The 13,804-nt window shown below is 40.0% G+C and overlaps 1 protein-coding gene across 2 annotated transcripts in view; it reads right to left on the bottom strand.

The window, feature by feature from the left end:
- Nucleotides 1–11,504: 11,504 nt before the first annotated feature.
- The window catches only part of ndnl2 (necdin-like 2), a 29,951-nt gene continuing 27,651 nt past the window's right edge, over nucleotides 11,505–13,804 (bottom strand). For both annotated transcript variants that reach the window (XM_088342990.1, XM_088342989.1), the window contains exon 10: nucleotides 11,505–11,749. In XM_088342990.1, coding sequence (XP_088199116.1) covers nucleotides 11,657–11,749 — 93 coding nt within the window. In that variant the 3' untranslated portion in view covers nucleotides 11,505–11,656. The remainder of the gene's footprint in view (nucleotides 11,750–13,804) is intronic.

The raw sequence follows: 13,804 nt of genomic DNA on the forward strand, positions 1-13,804 counted from the left end.
TATTTTTCAATATTTTTGACACACTACCCCCCCTTACGCATTTTTCGAGAATTTCGACATACTAAACACTTACCTATTTTTCAATATTTTTGACACACTACCCCCCCTTACGTATTTTTCGACATTTTTGACATACTAAACACTTACCTTTTTTTTCAATATTTTCGACACTACCCCCCCTTACCTATTTTTCGAGAATTTCGACATACTAAACACTTACTTATTTTTCAATATTTTTGACACACTACCCCCCCTTACGTATTTTTCGAGAATTTCGACATACTAAACACTTACCTTTTTTTTCAATATTTTCGACACTACCCCCCCTTACGCATTTTTCGAGAATTTCGACATACTAAACACTTACCTATTTTTCAATATTTTTGACACACTACCCCCCCTTACGTATTTTTCGACATTTTCGACACACTACCCCCCCTTACGTATTTTTCGAGAATTTCGACATACTAAACACTTACCTTTTTTTTCAATATTTTCGACACTACCCCCCCTTACGCATTTTTCGAGAATTTCGACATACTAAACACTTACCTATTTTTCAATATTTTTGACACACTACCCCCCCTTACGTATTTTTTGACATTTTCGACATACTAAACACTTACCTTTTTTTTCAATATTTTCGACACTACCCCCCCTTACGCATTTTTCGAGAATTTCGACATACTAAACACTTACCTATTTTTCAATATTTTTGACACACTACCCCCCCTTACGTATTTTTCGACATTTTTGACATACTAAACACCTACCTTTTTTTTCAATATTTTCGACACTACCCCCCCTTACGTATTTTTCGAGAATTTCGACATACTAAACACTTACCTATTTTTCAACATTTTTGACACACTACCCCCCCTTACGTATTTTTCGAGAATTTCGACATACTAAACACTTACCTATTTTTCAATATTTTTGACAAACTACCCCCCCTTACGTATTTTTCAACATTTTTGACACACTACCCCCCCTTACGTATTTTTCGAGAATTTCGACATACTAAACACTTACCTTTTTTTTCAATATTTTCGACACTACCCCCCCTTACGCATTTTTTGAGAATTTCGACATACTAAACACTTACCTATTTTTCAATATTTTTGACACACTACCCCCCCTCACGTATTTTTCGACATTTTTGACATACTAAACACTTACCTTTTTTTTCAATATTTTCGACACTACCCCCCCTTACGTATTTTTCGAGAATTTCGACATACTAAACACTTACCTATTTTTCAATATTTTTGACACACTACCCCCCCTTACGTATTTTTCAACATTTTTAACACACTACCCCCCCTTACGTATTTTTCGAGAATTTCGACATACTAAACACTTACCTATTTTTCAATATTTTTGACACACTACCCCCCTTTACGTATTTTTTGACATTTTTACACACTACCCCTCCTTACGTATTTTTCGAGAATTTCGACATACTAAACACTTACCTTTTTTTTCAATATTTTCGACACTACCCCCCCTTACGCATTTTTTGAGAATTTCGACATACTAAACACTTACCTATTTTTCAATATTTTTGACACACTACCCCCCCTCACGTATTTTTCAACATTTTTGACACACTACCCCCCCTTACGTATTTTTCGACATTTTTGACATACTAAACACTTACCTTTTTTTTCAATATTTTCGACACTACCCCCCCTTACGTATTTTTCGAGAATTTCGACATACTAAACACTTACCTATTTTTCAATATTTTTGACACACTACCCCCCTTTACGTATTTTTTGACATTTTTACACACTACCCCCCCTCACGTATTTTTCAACATTTTTGACACACTACCCCCCCTTACGTATTTTTCGACATTTTTGACATACTAAACACTTACCTTTTTTTTCAATATTTTCGACACTACCCCCCCTTACGTATTTTTCGAGAATTTCGACATACTAAACACTTACCTTTTTTTTCAATATTTTCGACACTACCCCCCATTACGTATTTTTCGACATTTTTGACATACTAAACACTTACCTATTTTTCAATATTTTTGACACTACCCCCCCTTACGTATTTTTCGACATTTTTGACATACTAAACACTTACCTTTTTTTTCAATATTTTCGACACTACCCCCCCTTACCTATTTTTCGAGAATTTCGACATACTAAACACTTACCTTTTTTTTCAATATTTTCGACACTACCCCCCCTTACGCATTTTTCGAGAATTTCGACATACTAAACACTTACCTATTTTTCAATATTTTCGACACTACCCCCCCTTACGTATTTTTCGAGAATTTCGACATACTAAACACTTACCTATTTTTCAATATTTTTGACAAACTACCCCCCCTTACGTATTTTTCAACATTTTTGACACACTACCCCCCCTTACGTATTTTTCGACATTTTTGACATACTAAACACTTACCTATTTTTCAATATTTTTGACACACTACCCCCCTTTACGTATTTTTTGACATTTTTACACACTACCCCTCCTTACGTATTTTTCGAGAATTTCGACATACTAAACACTTACCTTTTTTTTCAATATTTTTGACACTACCCCCCATTACGTATTTTTCGACATTTTTGACATACTAAACACTTACCTTTTTTTTCAATATTTTCGACACTACCCCCCCTTACGCATTTTTCGAGAATTTCGACATACTAAACACTTACCTATTTTTCAATATTTTTGACACACTACCCCCCCTTACGTATTTTTCGACATTTGACATACTAAACACTTACCTTTTTTTTCAATATTTTCGACACTACCCCCCTTACGTATTTTTCGAGAATTTCGACATACTAAACACTTACCTATTTTTCAATATTTTTGACACACTACCCCCCCCTTACGTATTTTTCAACATTTTTGACACACTACCCCCCCTTACGTATTTTTCGAGAATTTCGACATACTAAACACTTACCTTTTTTTTCAATATTTTCGACACTACCCCCCCTTACGCATTTTTCGAGAATTTCGACATACTAAACACTTACCTATTTTTCAATATTTTTGACACACTACCCCCCCTTACGTATTTTTTGACATTTTCGACATACTAAACACTTACCTTTTTTTTCAATATTTTCGACACTACCCCCCCTTACGCATTTTTCGAGAATTTCGACATACTAAACACTTACCTATTTTTCAATATTTTTGACACACTACCCCCCCTTACGTATTTTTTGAGAATTTTGACATACTAAACACTTACCTTCAATTCAAGATGGCGGCTGCGCATGGATACATGCTTGCGGCTAGCTCTCCAGCTAATCTTCTATTTATTGCCGTTCTCTTGTCTTTTTTGCTTTCACTTTTGGACACATGTGTGGCCAAAAACACTTACAGTAGGGACGAACTTATTCGCTTGGGTGGGCGTCTAAATTTCGATTTTTCGGGCAATTTTTATACCGCCCATGATATACCGAGCGAACTTCAAAGAGACCCGGCATCCTTGTGGACAGCTATTCCTCTTAAAAAACGACGCCGACGGCCCCGTAAAGAAAGGAAACAGAAGCGTGGTTGCCGTGCAGGTAGATGTGTGAAGCGTGTGAAGTCCAAGCAGCAAGATGGATGTAACTAATTCCACCATTCATTCCTCGCCGGACAACCGACGCTTTAAACTCAGCGCTCACGAACGGCCACAACGCCGGGAGCTTTTGAAGATCTCGACAAAGACTACAAAGAGTTCAGCTAAGTCAAATGATTCAGCAAAGCTGAAATTTGGTCTGTTAAATATTAGATCGCTTGCTCCAAAAGCTTTACTTGTTGATAACATTATTCGTGATTATAAACTTAACTGTATGGGTCTTTGTGAAACGTGGTTACGCCCGGATGAGCACTTAGCGCTAAATTATGCCTCTCCCCCAGACTACGAGAGTAGTCATATAGCACGCACGCTGAAAAGAGGTGGTGGTGTTGCGCTAATCTCTGAAAAATCGCTCAAATTTAATACACGTACCTCTAATAATTACAAAACGTTTGAGGCTCTTGTGATGCGGTCCCCTCAATTGTCAATTGATGTAATAACTATCTATCGTGCACCTGGGCCATACACAACTTTCTTAGACGAATTTGCTGAACTTTTGTCTGAACTAGTAACCTATGCAGACAAAATTATAATTATGGGAGACTTTAACATTCATATGAACTCCCCACACAGTTCACTTACTATTGCGTTTAGTTCTCTAATTGATGCATTTGGTTTTACTCAACTGGTTGACTTGCCAACCCATAAAAATGGGAACACGCTAGACTTGATTCTGACTCGAGGAGTTTTAACCTCAAACATTATGGTGCTACCGTGTACTACTGTTATCTCTGATCATTATTTAGTGACATTTGAGGTGCTAACTAAATGTAGAGTTAATAAAGCTGAGGGATTTAGCGGACGCAATATAAGCACTGGCACAGTTTCTGAGCTCTTTGAACTCCTTCCTGGAGCAGTTGCGTCCTTTCCTAAATACAATGGCTCGATTGACTCACTCATGAATGAGTTCAATACCACCCTGACTAGTGTGCTGGATTCAATAGCGCCCATAAAACTAAAATCACGTCCTAAAAGACGCACACCTTGGTTTACTGATGAAACTAGAACCCTTAAAAAAGAATGCAGGAAATGGGAGAGAAAATGGCGCGCTACCAAGCTTGAGGTTTTCCATCAAACCTGGTGTGACAGCTTGTTAAAGTATAGAGCGGCCCTTGCCTCTGCAAAATCGGCCTACCTTTCGAAGGTGATTGCGTCTCAAAAGAACAACCCCAAAGCCCTTTTTGACACTGTAGCATCGCTTACAAAGCAACAGCCTATCGCAGACAGTTCGACACACTCTGCTCAGGAGTTAATGGTCTTCTTCACTAAGAAGATTCAATGCATACAGGAAGAAATTGCAAAAGATATTGTTAGTACCACACGTATTAAAGGACTGAAATTTACAGATGCACGACAGGGTGGCTGCCCTGGGAAAATGGCCGGTTTTAGTGAACTGTCACTTGATGATCTCAAACAAGTGGTGAATGCGGCCAAACCGACAACTTGCCAGTTCGACCCGCTCCCAGGTTAACTTATTAAGTCTTTTTAGCGTCCTTGGGCCTTCAGTTCTAAATATTATAAATACATCACTCTCCTCAGGTGTAGTTCCAGCAGCTTTTAAGTCCGCCGTTATTAAACCCACACTGAAACAACCCAACCTTGATCCAGAAATATTAAGTAATTACAGACCTGTGTCAAACCTACCTTTCCTCTCTAAAGTACTCGAAAGAGTAGTGGCACAGCAGCTGAATGCTTTCATATCGGAGAATAACCTTTTTGAATCCATGCAATCAGGATTCAGGGCTAACCACTCTACTGAGACAGCTCTGATCAAGGTAACAAATGATCTCCTAATGTCAATGGATTCTGGCGCTTCATCACTTTTGCTGCTGCTGGATCTTAGTGCTGCTTTTGACACAGTGCGCCACAATATCCTACTAGAACGGTTGGAAAAATGGATTGGTCTCTCAGGAGCTGTCCTCTCGTGGTTCAAATCCTACCTCTCAGATAGGACGCACTGTGTTAAAGATGGTGAAACGACGTCTGAGCCCTTTAATGTTACCTGCGGTGTTCCGCAGGGTTCAGTGCTCGGCCCCCTACTTTTCAACATTTACATGCTTCCATTAGGTGATATTATTCGCAAGTACAATATCAGCTTCCATTGCTACGCAGACGACACTCAACTATATCTTCCGTTGGAGGAATCTTCCACACTAAACTGTGGAAATTTGGAGGCCTGTCTCACTGAGATAAAAGAGTGGATGTCACTCAATTTCTTGCGTCTTAACTCTGAAAAGACCGAAATGTTAGTCATTGGTCCTTCTAAATGCCGGGACTTATTCTCAAAAACTGCTGTGAACATTGACAAATGTCACATCACACAGAGTGACTCAGTTAAAAATTTAGGTGTCATATTTGACCCTGATCTATCCTTTGAGATGCATGTAAAGCAAATTACTAGAACTGCCTTCTTCCATCTTCGCAACATTGCTAAAATCCGTTCAATACTGTCTCAGTCTGATGCGGAAACAATAATTCATGCATTTGTTACCTCCCGTCTCGATTACTGCAATGCACTACTCTCCGGTCTCCCGAAGTCCAGAATCAAGTCTCTTCAGCTAGTACAAAATGCCGCAGCGAGGCTTTTAACCAGGACAAAAAAGTACGATCACATAACACCGATTTTGGCTAACCTGCATTGGCTCCCAGTTAGCCAAAGATGTGACTTCAAAGTTCTCTTAGTATTGTACAAAATCATACATGGACTTGCTCCCTCTTATCTTTCAGATCTGATCTGCCACTATGTCCCGGTCCGAAGCCTACGATCTGAGAGTGCTGGTCTTCTGATGATCCCGAGAGCAAAGAAGTCTTCTGCTGGTTCGAGAGCGTTCTCCATCCGGGCACCGGTGCTGTGGAATGCTCTTCCCCCTGAGATTCGATCTGCAACCTCAGTGGAAATGTTTAAATCTAAACTTAAAACTCACTTCTACTCCATTGCATACGAATAACCTACTCCTCTTGTCGGTTGAAAATAGTTTGTGTAATATAGTGTAACAATCTGTGAAGCCCTTTGAGACTCTTCGTGATTTAGGGCTATACAAATAAAAATGACTTGACTTGACTAACTCCAAAGATAATTAGTCCTCTTATTAAGGATATGGAAACTTCTTGATGACAATTGGGTATAATTATCAATAATTCCTGTATTTATAGTTGTAACCTACTAGTTGCCAATTATCGATTAGTCTCACAACAGTATAAATTTTATTCTGATATGAATAAATCTGAATTTTCATCATTGCATATAAATCAAATGGGTTCCCCACCCATGCAAAGGCTCCCAGTCAGCCCAAGATGTCACTTAAAGATTCTCTTACTAACATACAAATGTTTGCATGGACTTTCCCCCTCTTATCTCTCTGATTTGATTTCCCCCTTTTGTTCCTGCACAGAGCCTCCGCTTTGAAAATGTCAGTCTACTTGTGACTCCAAGAGCCAAGAAGAAATCTGCGTGTTCGAGAACGTTCGCCATCCGGGCCCCGGTGCTGTGGAATGCGGTGCCTCTGGAGCGAAGATCTGCAACCTAAGTGAAAGTTTTCAACTCTAGATTTAAGACCCACTTCTGATTAATAGCTTATGATTGATGCCCATCTCATACTTTTATGTTCCTGTCTTTTTCTCTCGAGATGAGTCAGTGGACCTGCTGGTTGGTAACTGGAACAGGGAAGTAAGGCAGAAACGGGTCCAGAAACAGGTCGACAACAGGTAATCAGGCAGGAGAACACAGAGCAAAACAGGTCGGTGGTCGGGATGGCAGATTAGGGCAGAAACAGGTAATCAAGCAGGAGAAAAAAGTGTTCCGGATGGCAGATCAGGGCAGAAACAGGTCCAGAAACAGCAGAAAATAGAGCAAAACAGGTTGGTGGTCGGGCCGGCAGATTAGGGCAGAAACAGGTCGGCAACAAGTATCAGGCAGGAGCGGACGGCAGGAAAATGTCGGAAGGTATGAGCTTGCCTAGCTGGGAGCATAGGTTCGTAAACGGTCTGACGCTGGTAACCGGGGCTTTAAAAAGTGGCAGGGAGCGACCGGCGTTGTTGGCGCCAACGGGGCAGCAGTAGGTGCCCCGAATCAGTAATCATAACACTTGCCTGCATGTTGGTTTAAGATCAGGGGATAGTGTTATTGTAACCTGTACAGTCCGTTGAGACATTTTGTGATTGAAGGCGTCACAAATATATAAGACTTGACTTGTAGTAGCATGATATAGACAACAAAATACCTGTATGGCAGATTTTTCTCTTATTTAGATCTCCAGTGTAGGTTTTACATTCAGGTTTTATTTAGAGGATAAGTTGTCAAATAAAAGGTTTTAAACTGGGGACATCGATTGAAACTAGGATTTGAATTCTAAATCGGGGCTTTAAATAGGAGGGGCAGGGATCAAACCAAACCCGGGGTGGATCCAAGCCCGAGGGGCATTCGCAGCACGTATTCGATTGCATATGAAGAGCTTTTAATGCCAGAAAACTGGCACACGTAACTTTCTCTTTTGCAACCTGTACACGTAACGCTTGTTTCGAAACCAAACCACGCCTTCTGTCACCTTTTTTAAACTCACTGCACCCCTCTGGTACTTTTTTTTAACATCAAGTCTGTTTTCCTGACTGGCAAAGTAAAGGGTCTCATAACGCATATTTAGCCAGCATGTTATGACTTGGAAGTACAGCAAAATGGCTCCAGATGGCATTCAGCGAGAACCCAACTTTGTTTAATTACAGTCCTACGGATGAATCACCTGGAATAATCACAAAAATACCATTCAGCCCTGTAAGAAATCCTTGAGGAGATTAGCTTTGTGAGCATTAGCTTGATGCCAGTCAAGTCACTTATTTGTAAAGCCTTTTAGCGCAAAATTTCTCAAAAGACGGCAGAGGCCACGATTACAACATTCTCTAGTCTGAATCTTAAAACGTAGTCAACATCAACAATAAACCGGTACAGTGGAACCTCGGTTCTCGACCGTAATCCGTTCCAGAACCCTATTCGAAAACTGATTTGTTCGATCACCGGAATCATTTTTCCCATTAAAAATAATGTAAATCGTTTTAATCCGTTCCAACACCCTGAATGTTTACCTTAAATGTTTAACGTAAACATACAGCTAACCCGGGCTAATCATACGTTCGCGTTATCGTAACCTTCCGTACGAAAGATTACGCTAACATGAATGTGTGAATTAAAAAAAAAAAAAAAAAAAAGGATAAAGAAAAGAATTATGAATAGGATTTCTTACCTTTGTGGTGGTCAGCAGAAGGCGCAGGTGGGGTATTCCCTATCAAGATCAAACACCCGCACACCTTCATATTTGGCTATTATTTCTTTCTTAAATGCAATAGTCGTACGCACTACTTTTCTTTTTAAACCTGTAGCAACTTTGCTGCTTGCACTGACTTTCTTCGGAGGCAGAATAAGGGGCTAAAACACCCGTACGCCGCTCAGCATCGCACCCTAGTGTCCAAACTCCGATTTTTTGACCGAACAGCGAAGCAAGAATTTCTCGAAATTTTTGGTCAGACTCCGATTTGTTCCAACTGAGAGACGTTCGAAAACCGAGGTTCCACTGTACTAGTGATATACGTCAAGTCAAATATTTTCAACTGGGGGTTTGGAAACCCTTAGCTGAACATTAGCATAGGTTTACATGAGGTTGATTTTGTCCCTGATTTTGTCTAGGTTATACAATAATTCTATTTAGTAATCCCTGGATTGTTTAAGCTAGCTATGTAGCTAGCTAGCTTGCCTTTAGTCAAGTCAAGTTTATTTGTATAGCCCTTAATCACAAGGAGTCTCAAAGGGCTGCACAGACAACAGATTATTGCAAACCACAGACTATTGTGACGCTATCACCTGATCTAAAACCTATATGAGGGCAAGGAAAAACTCAAAAATCTTGAGAAGGAACCGTACATGAGGTAATCCCCCTTCCAGGATGACCAGGCTGCAATAGATGTTGCAATAACAAATAATACAAATAAAAATAAAATATAAAATAATTAAAGTATAATATAAAATAAAAAGGATGAGAAAGAAATCTTATTATTTGAGATCACCTGACTTTCTTATATACAAACATATATCCTGTACACAAGCAAACCTTTTGCATAATTTATCATTTGACTTAAACAATATCTCTTTTAAAGGGCAGGGCACACATGTGAGACATGTGTCTCAATAAGTCTGCATAAAAATGACGCCGACAGTGCTTCCTGGTGGTTTTGCTTTGCCATTGCATTTCTTCTTACCCCGTGATTAACGGCAGCGGGCATTATTTTGTATAGCATTGTCCAACAAAGCGTCTTCACCCCCTACGGGATAAATGCATGCTACACTTAAACAGGGAAGGAAGAAATGTGGATTATTGCAAGGTTCACCGATCTCTTAACCGGATGGGTCGTCAGGGAACCTATGGGGGCGCAACTCTGGACAGCTTTCTCCACTGTTGACGGTTCCTGGCCTGTTCTTGGGTCATGGCAATGTTGGCACCAGTCCATTCATGAATGTTGTGGGCCCAGTTCTTCTTCTGCCCCCTTGGACTGTGCCCTGGAGAATTACTTTGGTCACTCCTGATGATCTTGTGGCGTGACCATACCACTGAAGTTTCTTGGTAGGGTCCAATGTGCCCTCTGATGGTGTTTGTTTTGTCACATGGGCTAAGTAGCGAATGCCTAGAAGTTTCCTGTAGCATCGCATCTCCATGGCCTGGATTTTGTTTTCCAGTTTTGCTGTGAGAGTCCATGTCTGGCAAGTATAGAGGAAGACAGAAGGAACCAGTGCTACTATGAGTCTGCTCTTTGATTCCACAGCTATGTTCTTGTCCCTCCAGATGGGCTTAAGTCTGGCAAGTGTGGCTGTGGTTTGAGCTATTCAGGCCATAGTTGATGGTCCTCACCCATCTTCTCATATGACAGCTCCAAGATATTTAAATGTGGTGACAGGTTCTAGCTGTCTGTTATTGATAGTGATGTTTGTGGTGATACCTTGAGGATTGTTGGTTATTACTTTTGTTTTTTTTCTGTGCCGATTTTCATCCCAATGACCAGTTTCTCTTCATCTCCTGCCAGCAAAATGGAGGTTAGTGACGTTGTGTCCGCCAATACTGACTTTAACTTCATCTTGCTCCAGAGCTTACGACATGATTCTCTCCAGAAAGATGTTGAATACAGTTAGAGAGAGAATGCTCTTCCTGGACTTCAGCTCAGCCTTCAATACCATTATCCCTGAGATCCTGGTGGAGAAACTCTCTCACCTAGGACTCTCTTCCTCCATCTGCCACTGGATAATGGATTTCCTCTCAAATCGCCCACTGTCTAAAACTTGTTCACCACGTCTGGAACACGGAGACCGGTTCCCCCCTTGTCTCACACCAACTGTGGTCTGAAACTATGCTCCATTGGTATCATTGATCAGTTTCACACTGTTAGCATTGTCAGATTTTCAATGCTCTGAACTGGTTTCTGTCCCGTGTCGTAATTCCGCACGGTGGCCACAAAGCGGCTAGCCATACTCTGTCAAACACCTTCTTGAAATCAACAAAAACTCGACAGAGGTTTCTCTGGTGTCTTTGAATCTTCTCAAACAGGATGCGCAGATAAAAAAAATCTGTCCTCCAACCGCAGAAAAATGAAAAACATCTCAATCCAGGCCTACAGATCAACTTCCCCTGATCCTAAAAATAGAATTTACTTACCATCTCTTGTGGACTAGTTGGTAGGGCGCCTGCTCTGAGACTGGGAGGTCGTTGGTTCAAGCCTAAGACTTACAACATTGGTACTCAATGCCTCCTTGCTTGGCGCTTGGCTGATCCTAAAAATCATACGTGAAAACATTCCAAGTCAAAAAGTCGAAAAAACCCCCAAAACCCTCGTACAATTTCAGTGAAACCGCCGAAAATAATGGCAAAATAATTTATTGAATCGAAAAACGGCAATTCACAGATGACAATATAAAAACATTCTTTTTATATAATGGTAAAAAAAAAAAAAGCTTGTGCTGTGACAACAACGGCTCATAAAAAAACGGTTAAAATATTCTAAAAACCCAAATCATCTTTGGCTGCTGGAGCTGGCTTGGCTCTCTCGACTGCCGTGAGCTTCCTTGTATTGATTTTTCCAAGTGCGGGGATCTTGCTCGTGAAGCTGAACACAAAAACAAAGCGGCGATCAAATTCAAACCATCAATCAATAAAAACGATTACATAGAAGACGGGTACCACGTTCATTTTTTCCGAGGTGGAGATCGCAAAGTGAAATGGCCGTAGAGCACAGGTGTCAAACAGGCGGCCCGCGGGCCAGATCAGGCCTGACAAGGGATTGAATCCGGCCCGCGAGACAACAATCAGAGAAGCACAAGAGAAAAACAAGCTACCGGTTGAAATGTCAACTTGATGTTGTCAAAGTCAGGTGCCTCGAACAAAGACACTGTGCTTGTATTTATTTCCGTCTCTCTCTCTCTCCCTCTCTCTCTCCCTCTCCAAGCATCAAGCTTTCCTTTTCCAGCTTTCAAATGAAACGGCTCCACTTTTCTTTACAGTTTACACCAACCATATTGAACCCTAACCCCCCTTACGTATTTTTTTTTTTCATTTTTGACATACTGTCCACCTTTACTTTTTTTTCAACATTTTCGACATACTGTCCACCTTTACGTTTTTTTCAACATTTTCGACGTACTACCCCCTTTCGTTTTTTTTTCAACATTTTACACATACTACCCCCCTTGCGTATTTTTTTGACATTTTTGATATTTTCGACATACTACACCCCTTACGTTTTTTTCGACGCACAACCCCCTTACGTTTTTTTTTTCAACATTTTCGACATACTACACCCCTTGCGTGTTTTTTTGACATTTTCGACATACTACACCCCTTACGTTTTTTTCGACGTACTACACCCTTACGTTTTTTTTTTCAACATTTTCGACATACTACACCCCTTGCGTATTTTTTTGACATTTTTGATATTTTCGACATACTACACCCCTTACGTTTTTTTCGACATACTACCCCCTTACGTTTTTTTTTTCAACATTTTCGACATACGACACCCCTTGCGTATTTTTCAACATTTTCGACATACTACACCCGTTACGTTTTTTTCGACGTACTACCCCCTCACGTTTTTTTTTTCAACATTTTCGACATACTACACCCCTTACGTTTTTTTCGACGTACTACCCCCTCACGTTTTTTTTTTCAACATTTTCGACATACTACACCCCTTGCGTGTTTTTTTGACATTTTCGACATACTAACCCCTTACGTTTTTTCAACATTTTCGACTTACTACACCCCTTGCGTATTTTTTTTGACATTTTTGATATTTTCGACATACTAACCCCTTACGTTTTTTTCAACATTTTCGACATACTACACCCCTTGCGTATTTTTCAACATTTTCGACATACTACACCCCTTACGTTTTTTTCGACGTACTACCCCCTCACGTTTTTTTTTTCAACATTTTCGACATACTACACCCCTTGCGTGTTTTTTTGACATTTTCGACATACTAACCCCTTACGTTTTTTCAACATTTTCGACTTACTACACCCCTTGCGTATTTTTTTGACATTTTTGATATTTTCGACATACTACACCCCTTACGTTTTTTTCGACATACTACCCCCTTACGTTTTTTTTTTCAACATTTTCGACATACTACACCCCTTGCGTATTTTTCAACATTTTCGACATACTACACCCGTTACGTTTTTTTCGACGTACTACCCCCTCACGTTTTTTTTTTAACATTTTCGACATACTACACCCCTTGCGTATTTTTTTGACATTTTTGATATTTTCGACATACTACACCCCTTACGTTTTTTTCGACGCACAACCCCCTTACGTTTTTTTTTTTCAACATTTTCGACATACTACACCCCTTGCGTGTTTTTTTGACATTTTCGACATACTAACCCCTTACGTTTTTTCAACATTTTCGACTTACTACACCCCTTGCGTATTTTTTCTGACATTTTTGATATTTTCGACATACTAACCCCTTACGTTTTTTTCAACATTTTCGACATACTACACCCCTTGCGTATTTTTCAACATTTTCGACATACTACACCCCTTACGTTTTTTTCGACGTACTACCCCCTCACGTTTTTTTTTTCAACATTTTCGACATACTACACCCCTTGCGTGTTTTTTTGACATTTTCGACATACTAACCCCTTACGTT

The sequence above is a fragment of the Urocampus carinirostris genome, chromosome 8 (assembly GCF_059441175.1).
Source record: "Urocampus carinirostris isolate Australia breed hairy pipefish chromosome 8, RoL_Ucar_1.0, whole genome shotgun sequence".
NCBI classification, from domain to species: Eukaryota; Metazoa; Chordata; class Actinopteri; order Syngnathiformes; family Syngnathidae; genus Urocampus; species Urocampus carinirostris.